General features: G+C 55.2%; 1 protein-coding gene across 8 annotated transcripts in view; it reads right to left on the bottom strand.

Annotated features, from left to right (window-relative positions):
- The window catches only part of UGT8 (UDP glycosyltransferase 8), a 51,073-nt gene that overhangs the window by 6,408 nt on the left and 20,927 nt on the right, over nt 1-23,738 (bottom strand). For 5 of the 8 annotated variants that reach the window (XM_081134766.1, XM_081134763.1, XM_081134765.1 and 2 more), the window contains exons 2-4: nt 23,459-23,487; nt 21,150-21,973; nt 894-1,036 (exon numbers count right to left, since the gene is read on the bottom strand). In XM_081134766.1, coding sequence (XP_080990892.1) covers nt 894-1,036; nt 21,150-21,971 — 965 coding nt within the window. In that variant the 5' untranslated portion in view covers nt 21,972-21,973; nt 23,459-23,487. Of the gene's footprint in view, nt 1-893; nt 1,037-21,149; nt 21,974-23,329; nt 23,488-23,738 lie in introns of all 8 variants that reach the window. The other 3 variants (XM_081134762.1, XM_081134761.1, XM_081134760.1) reach the window with 1 other exon arrangement.

Genomic DNA, 23,738 nt, shown 5'->3' with positions numbered 1-23,738 from the left:
AGAGAGCACCACATGAACCTGTGCTCGGGACTCATCCCACCAGAGCCAGAAGGTGAACTAGAGGGATCCAGAGGCCAGCGGCAGGCAGCCACCGGCTCCATCCTGGACACGGGCCTCCGGGAGGCGAGGAGGAGAGGAGAGCGCGCGGTCCTCCCACTTGGCCGGGGGCAGGGTTCAGGGGAAGGCCCTGCCTGGCTGGGTCCTGCCTCGATCTTTGAAAGGTGAAACTTTGAGGTTTACTGGACAGAAACTGTCCTAAACAAAGCAGGGGGCACTTTCCAGGGAAGCCTAACAGAAAACCCCACAGGACGGGGTCCGAAGGGTCAACCCGAATCCCTTCCCCATCGGCCAGGAGAAGCTGTCAGAGGACACGCTCATCAGCAGAGCTCCTCAGAGCCCGCGCAGGGCTTCAGTTCCCAGCTGTGCCACTCAGGCCCGAGGGTGGTGGCACCGCCCAGCAAGCACACTGCAGGAACGCCCAGGGTCGGTGCTCTCGGGCAGACACCGGCAGCGCCTGCAGGACGCAGGGCCGCCTGTGGGCCTGCTTACCCAGCGGCCTGGCACTGGCATGCTGCTGTGCTCTAAAGGTCCGGTTTCAAGTGGGACCCGAAAGGCCCCGTGGAATATTTCACCCACGTATCATTCATCCACTGTCCCCCATGCCAGCCCTGATCTGAAGGCGCAGAAAAATGGAAATAAAGGACAGACAGACAAGTGGGGCCACCATCCCGCAGACTACATGTCCCTACTTGCAGACTCACACATTCAAGCCTAGATCTCGCTACCCGAGACACACAATGCAGAGCCCAGGCTCCGCTGCGCCTGCCGGGGCCTCTGTGGGGCTCACAGACCTGTGGGCAGAGCGGGGGGAAGTAGCTGTGAGGACACTGTACCTCCAAATCACCTTCTGGGGCAGCCTCCCCAGAGCCCCGGCCAGCTTGTGAGCGATGTCCTCTGACAGGTACTTGACGCCAGCCCCAAAGGACACGAGAACAAAGCCGTGTTCGCTGGACCCGTTCACCCAGCTCTGCAGATCCTGTGAATGTGACAAACTGCTCATCAGTGCCCCCTGCCCAGGGGTGAACATGCCTCCCGGTGAGGTTCTCAAACAATGAGAGAGTAAAGGCAAGAACTCAAGTTTTCCTCTAAATAACTGCTTTTGCTTAAAATACTTCCTCTGATAATGGAAGGAAGAAGGGCAGGTAGTAACTTTGGTAAAAGCAACAGGTAGGCATACCCCACCCACGACAGCAAGCACCAGGCAGTTTGGGGCCATGCTGTGCCCACGAGCTGGCCGTTCGCCCAGTGCCAGGGCAGAGTGATTTACTGTTACTGTATTTGCAGGACAGCCTCTTACCACGCCCCACTCTGGGCTGTCAGGGGTTCCCACGTGGCACGTTTCTAAGAATGTGTCTTTCCTTACAGTCAGTGCGTTTACAAGTGGGGCATGTTCCCTCCGTGTGCCCTGGACAAGTGTGCACATACGTGGAGCACACGCACGGAGATACCGCACTCCTTCCTGAGGAGGGCCTGCCAGACGGAGCAGGGCATCCGGGCTCCGCAGGGCTTCACCCGCCACCCCAGACCCAAACCCACAGCTCCTCTCAGGCTGTGCCTGTTGCTGGCTGGGGAGAAAGTGGTCACAATCCTGGATCATGGCTCCATTCCATTCAGTCATGTAGACGCTTACCTTTACCTGGCTATAAAGTGACTTTTATATATGGCTTCTGAAAAGACAAGCTCACTATAAAAATAACCACTTATCTCCCTGCAGGATTAAGCAGGTCACATCTGAGGTCATTTGTGGGAAAAGGCCCAGCAGTGAGGAGACGTGGGTCACACACGTATGGTAGGAAGTCAAATGCTGTTGTGCACGTGTCTGCTCGTTCCTATGAAGGGGACCTGGATACACGTGACATGTTTCCAGTCCCACCAGCAATTACACACCAGATGCCTGACTCAGGCACGGGGACAGTGAGGGGACAAGAGGTGCGTGGTCCCCCCACCCCGGGATGTCTTCAGGATGAGCCGGGCAGCCTGGCCCAGGAGACGGAGCCAGAGTGAGACTGGAGCAGCCACTCCCAACACGAACACCTTTCCTTAATGCTAGGTGACATCTGACAGGATGGATTCTGAGAAATGGGGGACAGGGGAAAATACTGAAGGCACGGGTCCTGGTGGGAACCCAGCTCGGACCTGCTGAGTGATGTCCTCAGGCCACTGGCCAGGTGCCCCAAAACCCAGCTTTCTCTTCTCCAAAGTGCTGGCTGCACCTCCCAGGCACCTCGGGAGGTCAGGTGAGGTCCAATGTCTGAAAGTGCTTTGTCACATGGAGTCACCCTAAGTTTCCCTGGACAGCATCGCACAAGCAGCATGACTGTGGCCTAAACTGATGGCCACACTGAGGAAAGGAGAAACACAGTCATCTGGGCTGCACTCTGCTCACTGCGTTTCAGGTTCTTCTGAACAGAGCTGACTCAACACACAAACGAGGAGCAGTACAGACGATGTCTGCATCCAGGGTCCACACACCCAGCAGCAGCCTCTCAGAACAGTCAGTGATTTCCAAGGTTATCCCAGGGGTTAGGCCAAGCTGACCACAGGAGCACAAGGGTCATCGTCAAGGCGGTGGTTCTACTCAACACTCAGGGGAAGCCTGGTCCCCACTGCACCCCAGGAGAAGACGGGCAGGCCTGGGGGCGGGGGGATTCATCCCCACTGAGGTCCTACGGCACCTCTGTCCTTTCTCATAGGCCTCTAAGTTTTGCCGTTACTGTTACAATGAAAAAAGGTAAGCAAGCAAAATTTGAAACTTTGGCTTGAAGGGACTTAAGTTTTCAAGGTTCTTAAGGCCTTCTGGAAATTGCACAGTCGGGGTGTCCCAAGGAAGTGACCAGAGCCACAAGGTACTGAGGGAAGCAGTGTGGGACATAACCGCTGGGCAGGAAAAGCTGAGAATCTCACCATAAAAGGAAAATCCATCCAAAAGATGGCACCAAAATCTTTCTCAGGTTACAGAAGAATCAGAGGTTGAAGGGATCTGAGCTTATCTGCTAAAGAATGTGAATGGGGGGACAGGAAAGGGCCCCGTCCTCAGCTCACCTGCCATCCCCTCAGCTACTGTTCACGGTTCTGCTGAGACAGGGCCTGAGGACGGCTCTCCAGGAGGGTCCCAGCACCCAGGAGTTTCAGGCCCACTCGCTGACTCTGCCGAGCACCCGCTGTCTACCCCCCCAGGCACTGGGCAAACAAAGGAAAAGTGAACAGGATCCCCATCCTCAGTGTCCATTCTCAACAACGTGGCCATAGCTCCCCTGGTAGCTGACCTCCTGTCGGGGCTGACACCTGTCCACTTCTCATTCCTCCACAGCCAGGCTGCCCGGCTCCTCCTCACCCCACGGTCACTTACCAAGCCCGGCCCAGACCCTCCCCTGCCCACCCCGAGACAGCCTCTCACAGGACACACATCATGTGACTGCCGTGTGTGACCTGACACAGGAGACTCTCCTCCTGGCGGTGAAACACTGCAGGTGCTCACTGCTTACTCCTTTTAACAAATCAAGGAGCAGATAGTAATGGACATCCTCATAAAGGTAACACATGCACTGCTTTATTGTTTCATTCCGTTAACTAGGTAAACAAAACTGTCTACCCTAGAATTTGAGCTACTGGAGAACACTGGGCATTTCAAAGAAATGTCTCATTTTTAAACTCCAGTCTAGCTGCTAAACCTTGGGGCTGCCTAGAGGAAACAGAGGTAGGCCTCTCAGCCCTGCCCGCCTCCTCCCCTCCAGGGAAACAAAACAGACACTCTCTGTGACCACTGTGACCACGTCGATGCTATAGCAGGCCAAGCCCACGTCTGGGGACGGACGTGAGGCCATGCAGGAGGCGCCCATGGGACATTATAAGTGCTGGAGGAAGTCAGTGAGGGGTGGGGATGGGTCCAGCTCATGTCCTGTTTCCTGCTGGGAGTCGTCCCATAATTAACCAAGAGAAGAAACGTTACAGAGAAGCAGGTGGGAGGGGAAGACCAAGAGCTTACGTTCAAGCACAATGAATCTGGGACTTCAGGGTACCATCCAAGTGGAACCATCTGGAAAGAGCTGGAAATGTGAGACTGGAGGGAAATCAGGCTGCAGACACAGCTCCGCAGAGCTCTCAGATACATCTAGCGGAAGCATGCCAATGGCTCTTACTACGCCTTTGCCCCAAAGAGCACAGAATGAAGGAAGGACCGCCACTCATGAGGAGGAGAGAAAGAGGCTCCGGGTCCAGAGAGTCCCACAGGATAAACGAGCTACGTGTCTGTCCACAGCACTAACGAGAACATGACCCAGGAGTCAGGATGCTGGGCCCTGCCTGCAGTTCCGGCCCAGGAACCCCGCAAAAGGCCCCACTGGCCCTTTGCTCAATCTGGCTCCTTCAGGGAGAACCCAGAACTGCATCAGGGTCTCAAAATGACCACCACTCGACCTCGTCAGATGGCTTCAGGTCCACAGAGCCCCTGCCAAGGCCCCAGGCCACCTCCCACCTTCCAGGAGGGGGCAGCCTTACGTCTGAGTCTAACCCACCCCACTCCACAGGTGCAGGCAGAGCCCACAGCGACGTCCCAACCCCCACCACACATGGCACCCAGCCTTGTAACACCTCTGTAACTCCCCATGGTCACTCGGGACAGCTTAGCCCACACAAGTTCACCGACAGATCTGTCTGTGCCACCCCCAATGAAGACTGAAGGCAAGAGGAACGCTGAACAGCGAACAGCACAGGGAAACCGGAAACCGTTACCCAGGAGCCAGAGTCTACCCTTCACTGTGCGGGGAAGGAGGCAGTCACGTTGTTCCTTTTACAATCTCATTTTATCATAAATCCCAATTACTTGCTCTCTAGAATATTAACGACTCTGCACTCTCTTCACTGGGGGTGCAAATCGAACATTCTAGGAAATCCACTCATTTTTATTCTTAAGTTCAAAACCCCTCCATCAATTTCAGCATCTGGCTCACAAGGTCACTGCAAATTATGTTTTTCCATTTTGAATACTGGGAGGCCAGGAGCAAGCAGACAGGGGTCTGCTTGGGTGAGTGACCCAGAAAATGAGGACCTGGCACACCCTCCCCTGTATGTCACCCCTGCAGATGACAGATCCGTCAGGAGCCTGTGACCCAGAGGGGGCGGCAGGGGGCTGGTCCCAGGATGATGGAGACACCTCAGGGAGCATGTGTCCCAGGGCAGAGTCTCGGCCCAGTGCCGGCCACACTGGAACCTTCTGGGGCCGACCCGACAGAAAGACACCTCATGGTTCCTCCTGCCAGGACAGGGAGCCTCAGCCCACCAAGGGGATGCGGGGGAGGAGGACCTGGAAGCTGCCTGGGGCTGTGTGGTCCCATCTCCCTCACCTGCTCACACAGGGCCACCTCTGTGAACACAGCGGGGTCATCACTCTTCCAACTCACAGGAGCCACTGCGCACATCCGTGAACAAGCTGCCCCAGACCTCCAGTTGCACCAGCTTCTCTCCTCTACTTCTGAGCTCTCTCAGTCCCTGCCGACCAGAAGTCAGGCTCGGTCCACTCAGCGCCCCAGTCCTCAACACAACTTCCTAACTTTACCCACGAGAAAGACACTGAAGTGTTCACTGGTCCAACCATCAGGCCGCCTGCCCCTCACGTCCGACCCAAACTTCGGACCATCCCATCAGCCCAGTCACCCGCCCATGCAGGCAACCAGTTCATGCTGACCCTGGGTCACAGTGCACCCCTCCCTCTGTCCAAGGGCAGGGCCTTTGGGTCAGGCAGACACTGCATTCTCCCTCTGCCTCTGATCTGGGTGAGTTTAAGAATTTATTACTTCTCATTTTTGATAGTACTGTATCTCTCTCATCACACTGCTCACATTTAAAACTGTTATAAAATTATATGTATACGTATGTCTTCCCCTTCTTCAGACTACAAATACCTGAAGATCGAAGCCCCCAAACTGCCCATAATTCGTGCCCACTCAGCAGTCAGTGGACACCTACAGACCTGATGCTTACAGTAGGTCTTCCCTAGGCCAACACCACCAACTATGAATGGGTTTATTCCAAAGGTGCACATGGGAGTCCTCTCTCTCAACTCCACCTGCGTTTTCACAAACTAGTTTATCCCGTTGGTCCAGTAGGTAAGCTGGACCTGAGGGTGTACCTTAGAACCTCGGGCACGCTATGGATGAAGCATAAATTTAAAGGCCTGTGGGAAATGCCTTGAGAACCTGGCCTGAGGCGTAACTTTGTTCCAGTGGGCACGTGGGGACGGCAAGTCCACATCCTCAATCCTGTCCAGTGGACACGTGGGGACAAGTTCATGTCCTCGACAGTCCCGGGCACTGGTGACCATGGACCTACTGCCTCTGCTCAGAAACCCACGTCTCTGTGCTCCGGCTGAATGCTGGGCTGTGCGGAGCGTACAAATTTGGGCCAGGTCTGGGTGAGGGGATATATGAGGGCAGGGGACACATAGGGAAACCAGCCTGGACCTGCCTTCGATCTGGACACGGTCTTAGATTCCCATAAAAATCACAAGAAGAGCTGAGACACAACAGAGAGAAACATGGTGGAAGCGAGAGGCTGAAGACACATCTCCAAGAAGAGGACTCGGGTGTCTCAACCTGCTCACACGCTTCCCGACATATGTGGCTTATTATACATTTGGCTCCAAGGGTCCCCCACCAGAACGAGAGGTGGAGAAAGAGGCAGACACTTCCACAGGGCCAGCGGTGAGGAGGACGTTTGCCAGCGAGGATCTCAGGGTCCCTACAGCTCTGAAAACCTGACCCCAGAGGCCCACTGGGAGCCGGGGCCGGAGCTGAGGTCAGTGAACGAAAGTGATGAGGCCGAGCCCAGGACCCGTCCAGGGCTTGCTGGGGTGAGTGCCAGGGTGGGAAGGTAGGCATTAGGGACGGATGTAGTGGCAGCAGGGGGTGGGGGCACCTCTGGCAAAGGGGAGGGAGGCTCTGCGGCAGAGGAGAGCGCCCCTGCCCGTCAACAATGAAAACTCCTCTGGGAAAAGGTCAATGGGCACGGTCAGGGAACAAGCAGGTTCCAGGGACCCTAACTTGCTACTGGATCCCTGTCACCTCACAGGTGATTCTGACAAACTAAGCAAACCTGAAAACAAAAGGAAAACCAACCACCCAAGGTCAAGTTCAACAGCAGGACGCAAGTCCGGCAGTGGGACTGGCGCTCGTGGCCACAGTGGACGGAGCACTGACTGATACCTGGAGGTGTGCACAGCATTGGGGGGAGATGGACAGCCCTGCAGCGACTGCACACAGGCCCCATCCGAGTGTTGGGGCCTCATAGAGCTGCTCACACCTGAGAAGGACCTGGCACCACCTGCAACAGCCTCGAGCCCCAGGTGGCCGGTGGCCAGTCATTCTGCAACCACAGGGCCCCACAGGAGCAGGTGTGAGTCACTGCTGCAGTCACGGCAGGAGCTTCAAACCTGAGCAGAGAGGACCCCGAAGCCCTGACACGTTGGGTTCACCCTGGGGCTCAGCCAGGAGACCCTAGTGCCAGTCCAGTGTGGTGAAACCCACTGGTCCCAGGTGACTGTCCACACCATCTGAATCAGTGGCTTCTGACTTTTGCCCTTCGTGATATCTGTGCCTCCCAGAGCAGAGCCCTAGGCCAGGGACACACACCAGCACACCAGGGAGTCACGCAGTCTGGAGTGCTCACCTAACCACAGTGGCCTTTAAATCCTTTCTGAACAAAACAAACAAAGGTGCATGGCCATGGGAGGGACTGCTGCCCAGCCATCCCTGTGTCCCCCAGGCTCTCAGGACAATTCCCAGCCTCCTGGGGGCAGGTCACAGCCCAAGCGAGACTCTGTCCTCCAGCCCAGCTGAGGCTAAGCATGAGAAGGTAAGGAGTCGCCTTCTGGGCCAGGACACCTGAGCAGTGAGCCCCCGTCCTGCCCCAGAGACTGGCGCTGCTGCAGGGGCTGCTGGGCCCTGGGGTCCTCAGTCACCAAACCTGCTGCCTGCCTTAGAGCCTCTTCACGGGACACAGAGACACACCTCCCAGTGTCCGGATGCACCTTTGTTTTCGGTTATTGCATTAACATGGGGTACTCAGTGACGCCCTCAGGGAAGGCAGAGAACTGAGGAGCCCCCTGAGCCTCCGTGCTGTGCGGAACACAGGGGGCCACACAGAGGCCACAGGGCCCAGGGGCCTCTCAGGTGAAGTGACGTCAACTGTGGGGATGGGGGGGGGGCGTGAGTGGTCTGTGAGGAGTGAGAACAGGAAGAGGGTCGGCCTGGCCTCCAGTCTTGGGTGGAGCTAGACACTGATGCAGGGACCCCGAGGATCCCAGGACAGACTCTACTGCAGCCCTCAAGGCCGCTCAGCTCTGTCCCAGGAGAAACCTGGGCACTGTCACCCAGCAGGGCTCACAACCAGATACAATGTGGAACAGAAAGGGGTAGGTGACAGTCTCAGGAAGAGCCACCAGTGTCTGCTTAACCAACAGGACACACACGTCATTTCTCAGGTGCGTTGAAGGTTTCGACGGCCCATGGACAGGACCCGAGTCAGCCCTGAGGACTCCTGAGGCTCTGCCTACACCTCCCATGGAGACACTGATGCAGAAACCACAGGTGGGCATCACACCCCACCAGAGGCCACAGGGCACCCACCGGGTCCCTGTCCCCCGGGCTCAGCTCCATCCAGGGACAGGAAGTGCGAGGACGGCTGTGCTGTGGGCAGGACCCCACGCTGAGTGACCAGGAAGAACCCATCTGAAGGGCAAGCCCGTTAACCTCACTCAGGAAAACATGACAACAGCTACTCTACAGCCTCAGGTGCCTTTTCATTAGCACCAAGTGACCACAAGACACAGGAGCCTGGGCCCATGTGCCTGTTAGCACAGGGCTCACTCCTGTTTTCAGGATGCCCTTGAGCGTCCCACCTGTAATCCAGGTGGTGGACGAGGCCTGTCACTCACCAGCACTACCACTATTAACACCTAACCCAGGGCCACAGGATGTCCTTCCACCCCCCGCACCTCACCACTCTGCGGTGGGCGCCCCACACACTGTCCATAACCTCGTGCCACAGAAGTCACAGAGAGGAACAGAATCCTCACCCTGGGCACGCAGCAAAACCATGCCAACCAGTCAAGTAACGGGAACCAGAAAGGTTTCTGTTTTCCTTTCGAAGCCCCCAGAAGTAGCTGCCCATCCTGGAGGAAAGTAGCCCTTCAAATGGGGTTTGTTCGGAATGAAGCAGGACGCTGACCAGAGAGCACACTTTGCATTTCAGCCGTCTCCACGATAATTCACAGGAGAAAAGTGGCATATTTTGCATTAAAAGGAAGTTCTCCCCTGGCTGGTGTTACTCAGTGGTTAGAGCATCAGCCTGCACACCAGAGGGTCCCGGGTTCAATTCCCAGTCAAGGGCAGGTACCCAGGTTGCAGGTCCGATCCGGGTCCCCCGTCAGGGTGCGTGTGGGAGGCAACCAATTGATGTGCCTCTCTCACATCGATGTTTCTCTCCCTCTCTCTCCCCCTCCCTCCCTTCCACTCTCTCTGAAATCAATGGAAAAAATGCCCTCATTCCTCGGGGTGGGGGGGGGGGAGAATTTCTCTAAAGACAAGAGGAAAATAGTAGACAAGTAATTACACTCCATTTATTTTTCTATAATTTAACCTTTCATGGGCACTTAAAAGAAAATGGTTTTTTGAAATAAATATATTTTTGTCATATACAAGCAGAAAATCAAACAGCAAAGTTAAATCGGGTTGCTTAGAAACTCAAGAAGCCGCGAGAGAGGGAAATCAGACAGAATGTGAAGTCTCATTTACTGGGCTGCTGAGCCCAGGGTACCAGCTGCCCTGCAGGCAACGAGGTGGTCACACAGCTGCTCACTCGGGCGAAAACCCATGGAAGGAATTCAGGAAGCAAAGTGCCCACAGCCTAACAGGGACTGATTTAAAAAAACAGAACAGGTTTAGCCAAAGAATCTCGTATTGAAAGGCACACTGATAAATCCTAACTAAATAAACTATGACAGAACGTGCTTCCCCGCTGTGAGCAGTGGCTACGGGCAGCCGGGGGCCCGGCAGGTGATGGGCAAGGGCGCTGAACCACACGCTCCGCTCACCGCTGTCCTGTTACCTGCAAAACGCCACGTCAGGCAGAGACTCCGTCACACATGACCAACCCCGGGTCCCAAGGCCCAAACCTCAGGTACAAGCGCTGAACAAATTCCACCAAGTTAATGAAGCTAAAGAGGCCAGGGCCTCTCCTCTAGCCACCCATGCGCCTGACGATAAATATTAAATCCTGAGGCCACGGTGGCGACTTTCGCAAGAGGAGACGCCACTGAGCACGTGGGCAGCTCTGTTCCCTGTCCACTACTGTCACGTCCTCTTCAGTGATGTTTACTTCTTTCCCTCCCCTCAGAATTTCTGTACACTTTGAAACTACTGAATTTTATCTTGTGACATTTCAAATTCACTTTAAAAATGATCAGTCCTATTGTAATATCTTTCAGTGCACAGGTGGAGGGAGAAATATAATGAGCATGAATTTTTGTTTTTGTGTCAATTTGCAAACAAAGATGAGACTAATTCAGAAAATGGGGAAATTTAGATCCTATAATTCCTTCAAGTTTAATTGCATGTTTTACACTCTCAAAAATCTAATGAAATCCCAAGCATGCAAGGCTGGGTCATCGTTCAAAAATAAACTAAGATAATCGACCACATCACCAGGCTAACAGGAAAATCTCATGATCACATCAATAAACTCAGAAGCAGCATTTGACAATCTAGCACCGATTCACGACAAAAACTCTGTTAACTAGGAACAGAGAGGCACTTCTTGGACAAGAGAAATACCATCTAGCTGTAGGGACAGCTAACGCACCAAATGGAAAGGTAAAAAATATATGGGCTGGGAAGGAAAAATGTCTTTGTCCAAGATGACATGATCGTCTCTGTAGAAAGTCAAAAAGAATCTACAAAACTCTGTCTGGGAATGACGCGATCATGGCAAGGTTGCAGGATGCGAGGTTAATCCCGTTACCGGCAATGAACAGTGGAATCAAAATTAAAACGATACCGTTTAAAGTCGCGTCTCCAAACATGAAATGCTCAGGTATAAATCTAACAAAATACAAGCAAGGTCTAAATGAGGACCACACGACACTGGACCATGAAAATAAAGAAGAAACGAGCAGCTAAAGAGAAGGCCCACGTTCGTGGACAGGAGTCCACAGTCGGGACGGCAGCTCCTCCCCTCGCCCTACACATTCAACACAACCAGAGTCACAGCCCCAGCAAGTTATGCTGTGACCCCAACAAACGGGACCTAAAGTTCCCACGGAGACAAAGCCCACAGCGACCGACACCATACGGAGGGAGAAGGGAGTGGAGGACTGACGCTGACCTGCTTCAAGGCCGGCTGTGCAGCTCCCGGATCAGGACAGGGTGGTGACTGACGGGGGAACAGGCCACAGAGCAGCGGGACAGAAGAGTCCAGAAACAGACCTCACACCCTTCAAATATGCTAAGTCAAAATGGGTCACAGACCTAAACATGAAATGAAAACTATAAAACTTCTAGAAGGGAACACAGGATACAGAGATGACTTTGGGTTTGGCGATGACTCTTTAGATACAAAACCAAAGGCACATCCCTGAAAGAAATAATAAGCTGTGCTTCATTAAAATTAAAATCTTTGCTTGGGGATGGACGCAGTCTCCCTCAGTCCTTGGGGGGGGGGGTGTCAGGGTCACTACACCACCGGGCCAGGGCACTGAGAGTGTCTGAGCCGTGATCAGTGTTTGAGACAGAAGTGATGGACGAATGAGGGAGTGAATGGACTCTGGTCAGAGGGTCAGGGAGCCCCAAACCCCTCCTTCATCTGCACATGGTGTTCTCCCCCCGGGACCTGCTCTGGAATCCCAGACAGTGGTGGAAGACCCTTTACAGCTCAGGGACGTGTCCCCAGCGTGGACTGTACCTGCCCACAGCAGGCACGCAGCAAACACTGCTCACTCCGTGAGGGAAAACCAGCAGGCAGGTATGAGGCCGCGAACCCGAGAGAGACCTAGTCATCGCGGGCACGTCACACGACAGGCAGGCCGTGGGGCAGGAAGTCCTGGGAAAGGCCCCTGCTGCCCCGATTACAGGGCGAGGACAGAGCAGAGACCCCCAGGGCTGCAGCACCACGTGCTCCGTCTACGTGAGGTTGCTCTGAGGGCCTCCCTTCCTCTGTGGGTATCACACTGTCCTTTGGCTGTTTCCCACTTGCCGACTAGGGGGCCCACTTGCTGTGTGACTCTCCCACTGGCTTGGCGGTAAGACCCCCAGCTGCTGAGAAGCCCACAGTCAGAGGGAGGCAACGTGGGAGGGGGGCCTCAAAGGACCCACGGGGAGTCAAGGGCACAAACAGGTTCTGACTCCCAGGCATTTGCTCTGGCTTCTCAAATGCCTTTTCAACCTGCCTTTAGCTCTGTTGTCGTCCAGATAAGCGAGAGGCCGGAAGAGCCTGCTTGTCATTGGAATTCCTGGGAGAAATCTCCATTAAATGTTGTCTGAAAATGCAGCGGATCTTAGCAAATGTGTTTTTAAAATTTTAATAGCTATCGACTGTAATTGGACATACAGCTCCTCCCTCATGCTTCAAATCCTTTACTTTTCCGTAATGCTCTTAAATTCACAGACGCACAAATAGGATCTCAGCAGATCTTCAATCAACGAAAACATCCCTTTACCCTCCTCTTACGGATAAGAGTGCTGCCTGTGACAGGCACCATGCCAGGGCAGGAAGGCAGACGAGTCTCGGTGTGTCTCTGGCATCCCAGGACCCACTGTGGGGACATGGGTTTGATACTGTGAGGTGGTGGAGCGACCGATCACCGAGGCAGAAACAACACAGACTGGGAGTGAGACTCGTTCAGTTCCAGACACTCATCACTGCATAGTGAACTCCCCGAATGCACCGTCCTGGACGAAGAAATGTCTCCAAGACAACTACACATTTTAAACATTATATTTAAATTTTGTGTGTGTGTTAATCTTCACCTAAGGATATTTTTTCCATTGATCTTTAGAAAGAGTGGGAGGGAGTGGGGGGGGGGGGGAGAAAGACACATCGATGTGAGAGACACGTGGATTGGTTGCCTCCTGTAGGATCCGGGACCAGGGCTGGGAATCAAACCTGCAACCCAGGTACATGCCCTTGACCCAATAACTGAATCCATGACCCTTCTGTGCACGGACCGATGCTCTAACCAACAAGCCACGCCGGCCAGGGCCAATTTAAACATTTAAATGCACTGACATGTTCTCTGCACCTCTCAGCCCCTCAAGGGAGTGTGTTCTGGCCCACTCAACCTCGACGCAGCTAAGGGAGGCAAACGGACAGCGTGCATGTCAGCCCCACGTGGGCCCACGGCCGTTCCCTCCGCACTCAGAGACTGATGGGCTGGCGCTGGCTGTGAGCAGCTGAAAGGCCGCATCACCACCTTCCTGGAGAAGCTCGAACCTTCAGTCACACGGGTGCGTGGGCAGTGAGGACAGATGCTGGGTCACACAGTGTGTGCCCGCGTGCCTGGAACCAGTCTGCCCTTCACTGAGCCAACTGACGGCTGGTATTGATTCTCCTGACCTGTGCCTTCCTGCCTCCGGCCTCCGGTTTCAGTATGAAATATTCACTAACCCTGGAAAGGAGATATGGGACGGGCACGTTGTCATCATCCACACAGCACTGGGGGCCCTCAGTCTGCTCTGCTCACGCCCAGGTTAGCGACAGGGGTCCCGGAGAAAGAAAGGACAGGGGTCCTGAAGGCGAGGCGGCAGGTTCCCAAGAGTGGCTGAGGGGCTCTGGGCTGCCAGGTCCTGAGCCCCGGGGGGGGTCAGGTTGGGGGCTGAAAGAGCAGGATGAGGGAAAGACAGAAGAAGGGGTAGTGGAGAGGCCACGTGTGAGCCTGGCAGCGGCCGAGGCTGGGTTTCCTAAAGGAGCCGCTGATAGCTTACTCCTAGCAGGTTGAATGTTTTGCTAAGGACTGCCTGCTCCATATACTCCGCGCAAATGCCTCTGGTGAATGAAGATTATTTATCTGTGTTTCTCAAACAAAACGGCACTGTGTCCGCAGCACAGGCGGCTTTGTGCCGCCCGAGGCTCTAATTGGGGAGTCCGGGCACGAGGGGACACCGGGCACAGCTGGGGCCTCCAGCTGGCAGCGGCCGCAGGGCCTCAAGACTCTGAGGGAACCAGGGACGGGGCCCTGCTCAGCTGGGCGGGTAGAGTTATCAACATGAGCAGTGACTGAGCCTGTGCCGTATCTGTCACCTCTGCCGGGAGCTATTTGGACCAGAAGGGAAGCAGCCTTGGTAACTGAGTCAGGTGACCTCACACTGTCAACTATTCCAGACTATCCATCAAATCACCATAATTAAAAAGGCTTTAACTTGATTACCAAGCAGGTCTAGACAGAGGAACCAAACTGTCTGCATTACAGACTGTAGGGAGCCATATCCTCTCTGGAAAAGGGAACTTTGCCACACAGACTACACTGTTGTACATAATTAGCACGGCAATCTCGTCCCTGTGGTCTGTCCCCAAGTTTCTTCACGATAACACCTGATGCTTCTCAACAGCTAAAAAGCAAAGTGGCCCAAATTACACCTGCCCTTTTAATCATAAAGACACAGCAAATAGTCTTATTTAAAGTTTTTATGGAACAAGGTAACTTAGACTTAACTGGAATAACTGTAAGCTGCAAAAAGGAAATGAAGAGGCCAAGCACTACACTGGGGGACGTGAACAGAGGACAGGTAAGTGGCAGGTGCCTCAGATCAACCATTCTCCTCTGAGGAACGTGTACCTGTAACTGAGCCGAGTCTCGGGCAGCTAAGCTTGGCAGCAGAGTGAAAATTCCTTACTTTTTATAAACTTCTCTGTATAGTTTTCAACTAAGCATGACCTTGACCAAAACAAAACCAAATTTTCAAAGGCTTTAAGTATTTTCCTATTTTAATTTTTGCCTTTAAAGAAAGCATATTTTACAATATCTATTTAAAAGTTCTATATAACAAAAAGCTGAATGAGACCATTTTTAAGGTGAAAAGAAACCAAATTATGTATATGGCTTGGTGTGTTTTATAATTCTCTTTAGGTTTCTAGTCCAAGGGGGGGAAAATATCCTTCAATAAAAGTGGCAACTCAATTACATTTTCTGAAAAAAATGTTATTTCTGTATTATGCAAAATAAAACCAAATGTGTAATTTTAATCAGGCTTTTTATAAATCAAATACTATGTTAATAGCATTTCTAGTTACTGTTCACCATTTACTAGAAAGCCAAAGCTCCACTGTATAAACTGTAAAACCCTTTCCCCACCTGCCCTGGCCCACCGCCCGCAAGCCTCTGCCTCTATGAACATCCCGTAGGATGCACCTGCGCAGACCCGCTTGGCTGGACGCGGCCGACACGGCTGCAGGGACTCGCATCCTCTAAGTAAAGACTGTAAGTGTATTTAATGTACTTCTGGTGCACAAAATGCCCATTTCACACCATCCCTGAAAACCCATCCAAACCCAGCCCAATCCCTACCAGTGACCCACCCAGACTTTAGTGATAAGCAAACAGCACCAGAATCCCAAGTGACCCCCCAAGGACCTGGCTGGAGACCCCAAGAGCATCGACTCCTGGTGTCCAGCTGGCCTTTGCCCACTTCACCAGTGACTTAGGCAGCCCACGGAAACCACTGTCAAAGGACAGCTTGACCTCGCTCTTTTATGGCAACAATTAAAACTGCCCAGCAACACAGGACCAAAGCACCATTCAGCAGAGATAACAACTGTGGACCATCCCCTCCTGACACCTCCTTTCTTGGATTCTGAACCCCCTTTTCCTGGCCCTGCTCCAGGTGGTAGGTCCTGACTTCTCGGCATTGAGCCCCAGTTCCTGCCCCAAACGGGGAGTCAGTGGTTCAAACTGAGCCCTCACCTGCTACACCACCTGCAAGCGGCTTCCTCCGCCCACAGCTTTAGCATAGTCTCCGGGAAGATGCCCAACTGGTCCCACCCACATGCTGCTCACATATTCAAGGCCAGTGTGACACTGGCTCCTACGTACTCACAGGTTTCTCAGGCTAAATGTCCCCCAACTGAGCAAGCCTCTTCCCTCCAACTCCTGGTCACCCCTTGGTCTGTCCCATCAAGGAAACATCACCCCAGTCCCTTAGGAGACCTGGCCATTTCCCTGCTCTACCCACTACCTCCCAAATCTGCTGAAATCCCCCCTCCTGCCACCACCTGCCACCTCCTGAGCTTTGGCCACTGGACTCCACTGTCACCCCAACACACTAGTCTCTCTTTCCCCACAGAGCAGCCAGGTCAATCCTTTCTGAAAGCAAATCAATTATGTCTGAGGCCACAACCCCATCCTGGTGTCCAAGGCCCTCCTCCGGGGTGCCATCTCCACTCAGCTCCCAAACCCGGGTAGGGGCCGTCCAGCCTCCTGGGCTTCTGCTCCTGGGCCCACTGAGCTCGCTGGGCCTTCACAGTGGGTCCCCCAAGCTCCCCATGGCTCCACCTCTCCTGAGCCCCTCTTTCCATGGCTAGTTCTAGACCCGCAGTGCCACTCGGCCACACGCCTATGGACCCACCCTGGGGACATCCGCTCACTCGGAAGGTAACTGGGCTTCTCCCCACAGAATGAAAACATAACATGCACTCGACCCAAGGAACCTGCATGGAACAGACCCATGAGCACATTTCTACATGAGCGAGTTCCACAGGGGGCCCCGCACGGCACCCAAGCTCAGCGTGGAGGGGACCAAGCTCAGAGCGAGGGCGCAGCACCCAGAGTCCCATGTGGAGCTCCAGATGTGCAGTAAATGACACAGCGGGGCACATTCTACAACAGGGCCTGTGAGGGACCAGATCCCAGCAGAGAAATAAAAACCACCCACGAAAATAACAGAAAAAAAGAGGCACGGACTGCAAAAGACACGTCTTTTGATTAAAGGACATGTTCAGCAGGGGATGTTCCAACCAATTTGCTACTCAGCTGTAACCCGGGTGCAGCTTCCTGTCCGATGAGATAACACCACCACCACAGCTGTTTCATTAAAAGGCCCTAATTTTCTGCATGCGCTGCATCCTGAGCGAGCACCTCTGCTCCAGACCCCTCCGGCATCACAGGGAAGCCCTCATCCGGGTGTCACCGAGAGGGATGGTGGAGCCCACCCTGCATCCTGGTTTACTCTTCTCATAACTGGATATGCTCACAAGCGAGTCCAAGGAACCAGCTGCTCCGCATCCCCAAGGCCGTCCTGGGAAGGACAGAATGACAGAAAGGGTCCTGACCCCACTTGGTCTCTTATCTCTACCTCTCTTATCTGTATCTGTCCCCACAACCAAACTCCCCTGAATTAAAAATGTCTCTACAGCTGGGAAGATGACACCCCTGAGCCTGCTGACCTCAGGGTGCAGGGAGGAGGACACCCCTGAGCGTGCTGACCTCAGGGTGCAGCTCACAAGGGCCAGGGCACCCAGGTCACCTTCACAGATGCGGTGGTCACTGTCCCACTCCAGTGCACGAGACCGCATCAGTTCACCCAGAGGGAAGAGGCAGGGACCTTATTACCAGCAGCACAGCAGCACAGCAGCCGCTCTAACTCACTGCAGTGACTGCGCCCGGAATGGCGCTTGGGGCTGGGATGCATCGGACACGCCGGGGACAAACAGATAACGACTGTAATACTAACTGTGCTGCGCCAGCCAAGGGCCTAGTGTTTGGCAACGATTTTTGTTTGATGCAGTTCATTCAATATTGAACATTTACTGAGTGCCTGCTATGGTCCAGGGACTGGGGGATAAGGTGACACCCACGAGGTGCACATGAGCGAGGCTCCCATGTGGACTCCCTTTAGGCAGAGTGACTGCAGGTCAGGCTGCGAGGCTGCAAAGAGGCCAAGATCGCGGCCGACAGGGCCTGACCACCTCAGCCAGTGGGAACCCACACAAAGAGCAGACCTGGAACCTGCTAATTTTAGGTAAATGCACGATGCTTCCCTGGTGCTGCTGTGACTCCTGTGAAGCCACTAAATGCTACAGGGACACCTATCAGATGTTAATGCTTCATTCACGTTTTTTTCTTTGTTTTGTTTCTGCTTTTAGTTAATCTTCACCTCAGGTTATTTTTTCCATTGATTTTTTTTTTTTTTTTAAAGAAAAAGTTTAAGGGAGGGAGAGAAAAAGAAACATGGATGTGAGAGAGACACATCGTTTGGCTGCCTCCTGCACGAGCCCCAACCTGGGGCCAGGGATTGAACCCTCAACCCAGGTACAAGCCCTTGACTGGGAATTGAACCCTCAACCCCTCGGTGTGTGGGCCAAAGCTCTAACCACCGAGCACATCCACCAGGCTTTCATTCACATTTAATACTTAAGGGCCCTGAGCCAACAGGAACCTGCTCACAGGCCTCCCTGCCAAAGTGAACCTTTTTTTAACTCTGTGTGGCTGCCCTGCACTGTCCGTTCTGACAGTAACCACACCAGTATGTGGACATGGTCCAGCCGCACCGTCTCCCTCAGTCCACCCCGTCAGGACACCGGGCAACCCGTGCAGACAGCTGGATGGGTAAGGCACATGGCTCACGTGCACATGAAGCGACCCCACAATCCAGACACGACCCCAGCTCTCGACACCAATTCAGCACTCTGACATCCAGCGTCGGGGTTCTGCCAGCGTCTGTGACCCAGCGTCTACAGCACGCATAAGGTCCTGATGCTTCACTCAACCCTCACGTAACGTCCTCATGACCTCCGAGCGAGGTATCAGGTAAAATCAGAGGACGGCCTCACCTTTGTGTATGAACCTGTAAACGGGAGGTGCCGACACCCTGACAAGGTGTTTTGCAATCCGCACTCGCCAGGCTCTGCCCGACAATCCACGAGGCCTCCCCCGCAGGAGCCACGCAAACTGCTGACTCTCCTATGGGCCAACGCATGGACCCTCCTCATTTTGAAAAAAAATTAATCAAATGAACAGGGTGAACTAGATGCTCTAGGGCTTCCCTGGGGTCAGATGTGACAGAAGCTTCTGGAACGTCTTTCAGAACGTGTCTGGGCCCTTCCTCCAGGCCGTGACATCAAACCCCACCATCCAATCACCCGGACATCTGGAGAACCAGCCTGCCCGTGTGAGACACCTGGGCAGGTAACAAAGGAGCCGCTGTCTGTGACTCTCGTGGGTGGGGATTCACTGCTGGGCCCTGCTATTCTAGTCACAGCTGTGCCTGGCAAATGTCCGGCGCTGGGGAAACTCATTCACTTCTAGAGCCTCACAGGAGAGTCCAGCGTGTCAGACCGACCACCAGAGACTCCAGGAGAACACATGGCCCTTGGCGTCTGGACCTCCCAGACACAGCACCTCCAAGAGTGAGGGGACCGTCCCTCAGAACAGTCCCTGCCTACCTGCAGGAGATACAAGGGTGCCTGAGGTGGAGGGGCCTGCAGTGGGGTGCACACTCCTGGGGTGCACAGAGCATGTCGCTGCAGGTGCCATGCTGCGGGGGACAGTGGCACACCCACGACCACTGCATAAACGGTGCATTTTCTGATGAGTCACTACAGAGAGTCCAGAGGGAGAGGAGCAAAGAAGCCCTGCACAGGGGAGCACCGTCAGACCAGAAACTACAGGGGAGCAGGAACTGCCACCTTCCTCCCCCAAGGCTCGGGCCACTGAGGAGACTTCGGAGTTAAACTAGGGTGTCAGTGTGGGAGAGGACCTTGGGGCAGAGCCCAGCCTGGGCTGCAGAGGAGAGCCATCCTCCGTGCTGTGCACCTCAGCCCCAGAGCCCGGAAAACAACGGGAAACGCGATTCCAAGAGATGGCGCAGGACTGGAGGGTGGGGACAGGCCCTGTGCTGGGTAACAAGGGACACAGCTGGTGGTTAGTCCACATGCCCCCCACCTCCCAGAGCTGCTTCGGCAGCTGGTGTCAGCTGCCTTAGGGAGGGGACTGTGACAGAGAAAAGGTAAGGATTCAAGGTGAGCCTGGTGACTCCTGAGTGGCGGAGACCATGTCTACCCTGCATGTGACATCACAAAGAACCAAGCCCTGGGCATCAGGCGAAACGCCAGGCCAGTGGCTCAAAGTCTGGTTGGGCCCACGTTCCCGTGTCACACGCAACATGTCCAAAGCTCCCTAAACACGCTCCAATGCGTGTGTCAGAAAAACCTAAAGGAACTTTCAAACCACATCACTACCCGCGAGCGACTCTGCGCAGGTCTTCACCTGAGGCTGGGAGAGTGGGACTCCTCCCTCAGCCCCGCCAGGGGGCTGACAGAATGTGGGACAGGGCCAGGAAGGAGCGGGTCGCTGGCTGCCCTGTGTGGCCGTGGGGAAGGGGAGAAGGGGCTTCTGGAGAAAACCAAGGCACAGGCTCTGCATTCACTATAGGTACAGTGAGATGTCAACAGCAGTCCCAAGAGTGCACCTGAGGACAGGGACTCACCTGCCAGTGTGACACACACACAGCGAGGACAGAGCACAGCTCTGCAGGGGACTCGCCCATCCCAACTGGCCAAGAGGACGCGGAGTGAGGACAGGTCTCTAAAGGGCCACAACCCCGGCCTCGAAGGAAGTGCAGGGACAGCTTCCCATGGTCACCTTGTCACCCATTCAAGTCAACTTTCTAGTTGTTATGATGCCAAGAAAAGAACTCTGTTCACGTGATTTCTATCCACAGCATTTGTGGACCCTGAACACGGGGGCCTTGACTGTGATTTGGGGCAGAACAGAGGGAACTGTGCTTCATTAAAGCAAAGCCACTCCTGCTCGTTCACGGCTCACCCCACCCCCTGCTCATTCACTTCTCACCACAGTCTGCTCAGACACTACAGTGAGGGCTCCCGCCCATGTCCTGACCATGTGGCAGAGTGGCCCTGGGCATCACAGACACCCTCAGAGCAGAACCGTGGTCCCAGGACCCCAACCGTCCAATCAGGGAACCCTGGTGGGCTGTTTCCTACCCGCCTGTAGCAGCATCGTGATGAAATAACCAGCCCTGTGCTCCCAAAAACCCACCCGCACTAGCGACCCTTCTGTGGACACGGTCCCGGGTGTGCAGGGGTCTTACTTGGGGCAGCGGGCCGGCGGGCTTGGTGAGGATGCCACCCACATACACGACGTTGGGCAGCGTGGGCCGGGGGAACTCGAGCGCCAGGTCGGTGCAGAGCATCCACAGGCTGGAGCCGTGCACCAGGTCGTACATGGACCTGCCCCGCAGCAGCCCATGCTTCTGCACGACCCGCTCGTACTTGGGGAGCACCAGGAGGCTGACCCCCAGCCGGGACACCAGATACACCCCCGCGTTCTTCATCCTCTGCACCAGGCTCATGCGGTCCGTGAGCAGGGAGTTGAACTCGGGCACGTAGGCCAGAGGCGCGGGGGCGCCCACCTCAGCCGGGTACCAGAGGCCGGTGGAGAACACGGCGTACTGCACGCCCAGCAGGTGCGCGATCACGAAGCCGCACATGTCATTGGGGTCCACGAGCAGCAGGTCGAAGCGCTCGCGCCGCAGCGCCCGGATCAGCGCCCGGTTGCCCAGCATCATGTCACAGTTCTGGGTGTAGTGGTCCAGGATGTCAAACAGCTCCACGGCCGTCAGCCGCCCCGAGAAGATGTTGCGCATCTTGGACTGCAGGAAGGCGTCGGACGCGGAGCTGTTGAAGATGCCAGGGTAGCGCCGCAGCCCGTAGTGGGGCGAGGGCGCCAGGTCGCGGCCCTCCGAGAGCAGGAACACCGTGCGGTGGCCCCTCGCGTGCAGGGCCGAGGCCAGCGTCTTGAAGATGTACATGTGGCTCTCAAACATGATGGGCGGGACCACGATGATCTTGGCGGCGTCCGCGATCCCGAGGGCGCCCCACAGGAACACGAGGCACGGCAGGCAGGACGTCATTGCTACGGTGACACAGAGCCCCACTGAGCAGCCAGGTCCTCACCGCCTCCCCTCCAACCCCGCGCCCTGCAGGATCCCGGCCTCCCCTCCAACCCCGCGTCCTGCAGGATCCCGGCCTCCCCTCCAACCCCGCGTCCTGCAGGATCCCGGCCTCCCCTCCAACCCCGCGCCCTGCAGGATCCCGGCCTCCCCTCCAACCCCGCGTCCTGCAGGATCCCGGCCTCCCCTCCAACCCCGCGTCCTGCAGGATCCCGGCCTCCCCTCCAACCCCGCGCCCTGCAGGATCCCGGCCTCCCCTCCAACCCCGCGTCCTGCAGGATCCCGGCCTCCCCTCCAACCCCGCGTCCTGCAGGATCCCGGCCTCCCCTCCAACCCCGCGCCCTGCAGGATCCCGGCCTCCCCTCCAACCCCGCGTCCTGCAGGATCCCGGCCTCCCCTCCAACCCCGCGTCCTGCAGGATCCCGGCCTCCCCTCCAACCCCGCGCCCTGCAGGATCCCGGCCTCCCCTCCAACCCCGCGCCCTGCAGGATCCCGGCCTCCCCTCCAACCCCGCGCCCTGCAGGATCCCGGCCTCCCCTCCAACCCCGCGCCCTGCAGGATCCCGGCCTCCCCTCCAACCCCGCGCCCTGCAGGATCCCGGCCTCCCCTCCAACCCCGCGTCCTGCAGGATCCCGGCCTCCCCTCCAACCCCGCGTCCTGCAGGATCACCTGGGCACAGACAGCAGCTCCCATGCATGGGATGCACAGCTGCGTCGATAAGAGAACCAGGTTCTGCAAACCTCCAGTGACTGAGAGGCCCCTGAGTGACAGCTGGCTCCTCCTTCCCTGAGCACCAACGTCAGTCAGGGGAGCAGGCTGAGAGCTGTGAGATTCACCTCTGCAGCCGCACACCCAGTTATGACCAGACACACGCTGACTTGCTACACAACTGTCTCAAGCTGCAGTTCTACCAGAGACGTTTTCCACAGGGAAACAGCGTGCAGTGTGTGTCTGCCTTTTACCCAAACCCCCTCAGTCCCTGGCAGTCACATTTCAGGGCTCATCTGGAAGGGACACTGGACAGGGCCTGCAGGTTCACTGGTCTCTGTCAGTGCCGTGGAGGGAGGAGGGAGCGTGACTGTCCGACACACCTGCTCTGTGGCGCCTACAACTCAGTGCTGGCCAACCTCCTCCTGCCCTTCACCGTGACAGACGAGGTGGGACGGTGAGTCACCCGCTGTCACCATTACAATGACCCACCCTGGGGGCCACACAGGTGCAAACTGCCCCCACCCTCCCTAACATGATGTCAGCTAATTTAATAAACTGTTAGCCTCCAAAAAGAAAAGATCTTACTTCCCAAGTAACTGGACACTTACTTCAAGGAGCAGATCAAGCAGACCCATGAGCGCGTCACCAGACCAGGGTCTGCCTCGCTCGTCACCACACATCAGCACCCTCTTTGGGCAAATCCCCACCACCTAAAAATGCAATTTTAACAACTGTACCTTCTCAACATTCAAACACTGCAATCAACCTAAAAAAAAAAAGAAAAAAAGAAATCAATAGCAGGCAAATGACAGATTAAACTGCAAACACTTCTATTCCCAGGGGCTTTTCCTCTCTCCCTCCAGGAAATGTTCAAACGATAAGAGACTGTACCATGAAGAGTAAACAGAAGTAACACATAAAAACATAAACATTAAACGTTATAAACATAAAAGCCTGTTAAACGCTGCTTGAATTAACATGAGGGCTTTGAACAAATAAATGTGGAGGGAACATTGC

This window comes from Miniopterus schreibersii, assembly GCF_964146895.1.
Source record: "Miniopterus schreibersii genome assembly, chromosome: 4".
Taxonomy (NCBI): Eukaryota; Metazoa; Chordata; class Mammalia; order Chiroptera; family Miniopteridae; genus Miniopterus; species Miniopterus schreibersii.
Note: the sequence above shows the minus strand (reverse complement) of the source record. Positions and strands in the feature narration are given on the sequence as shown.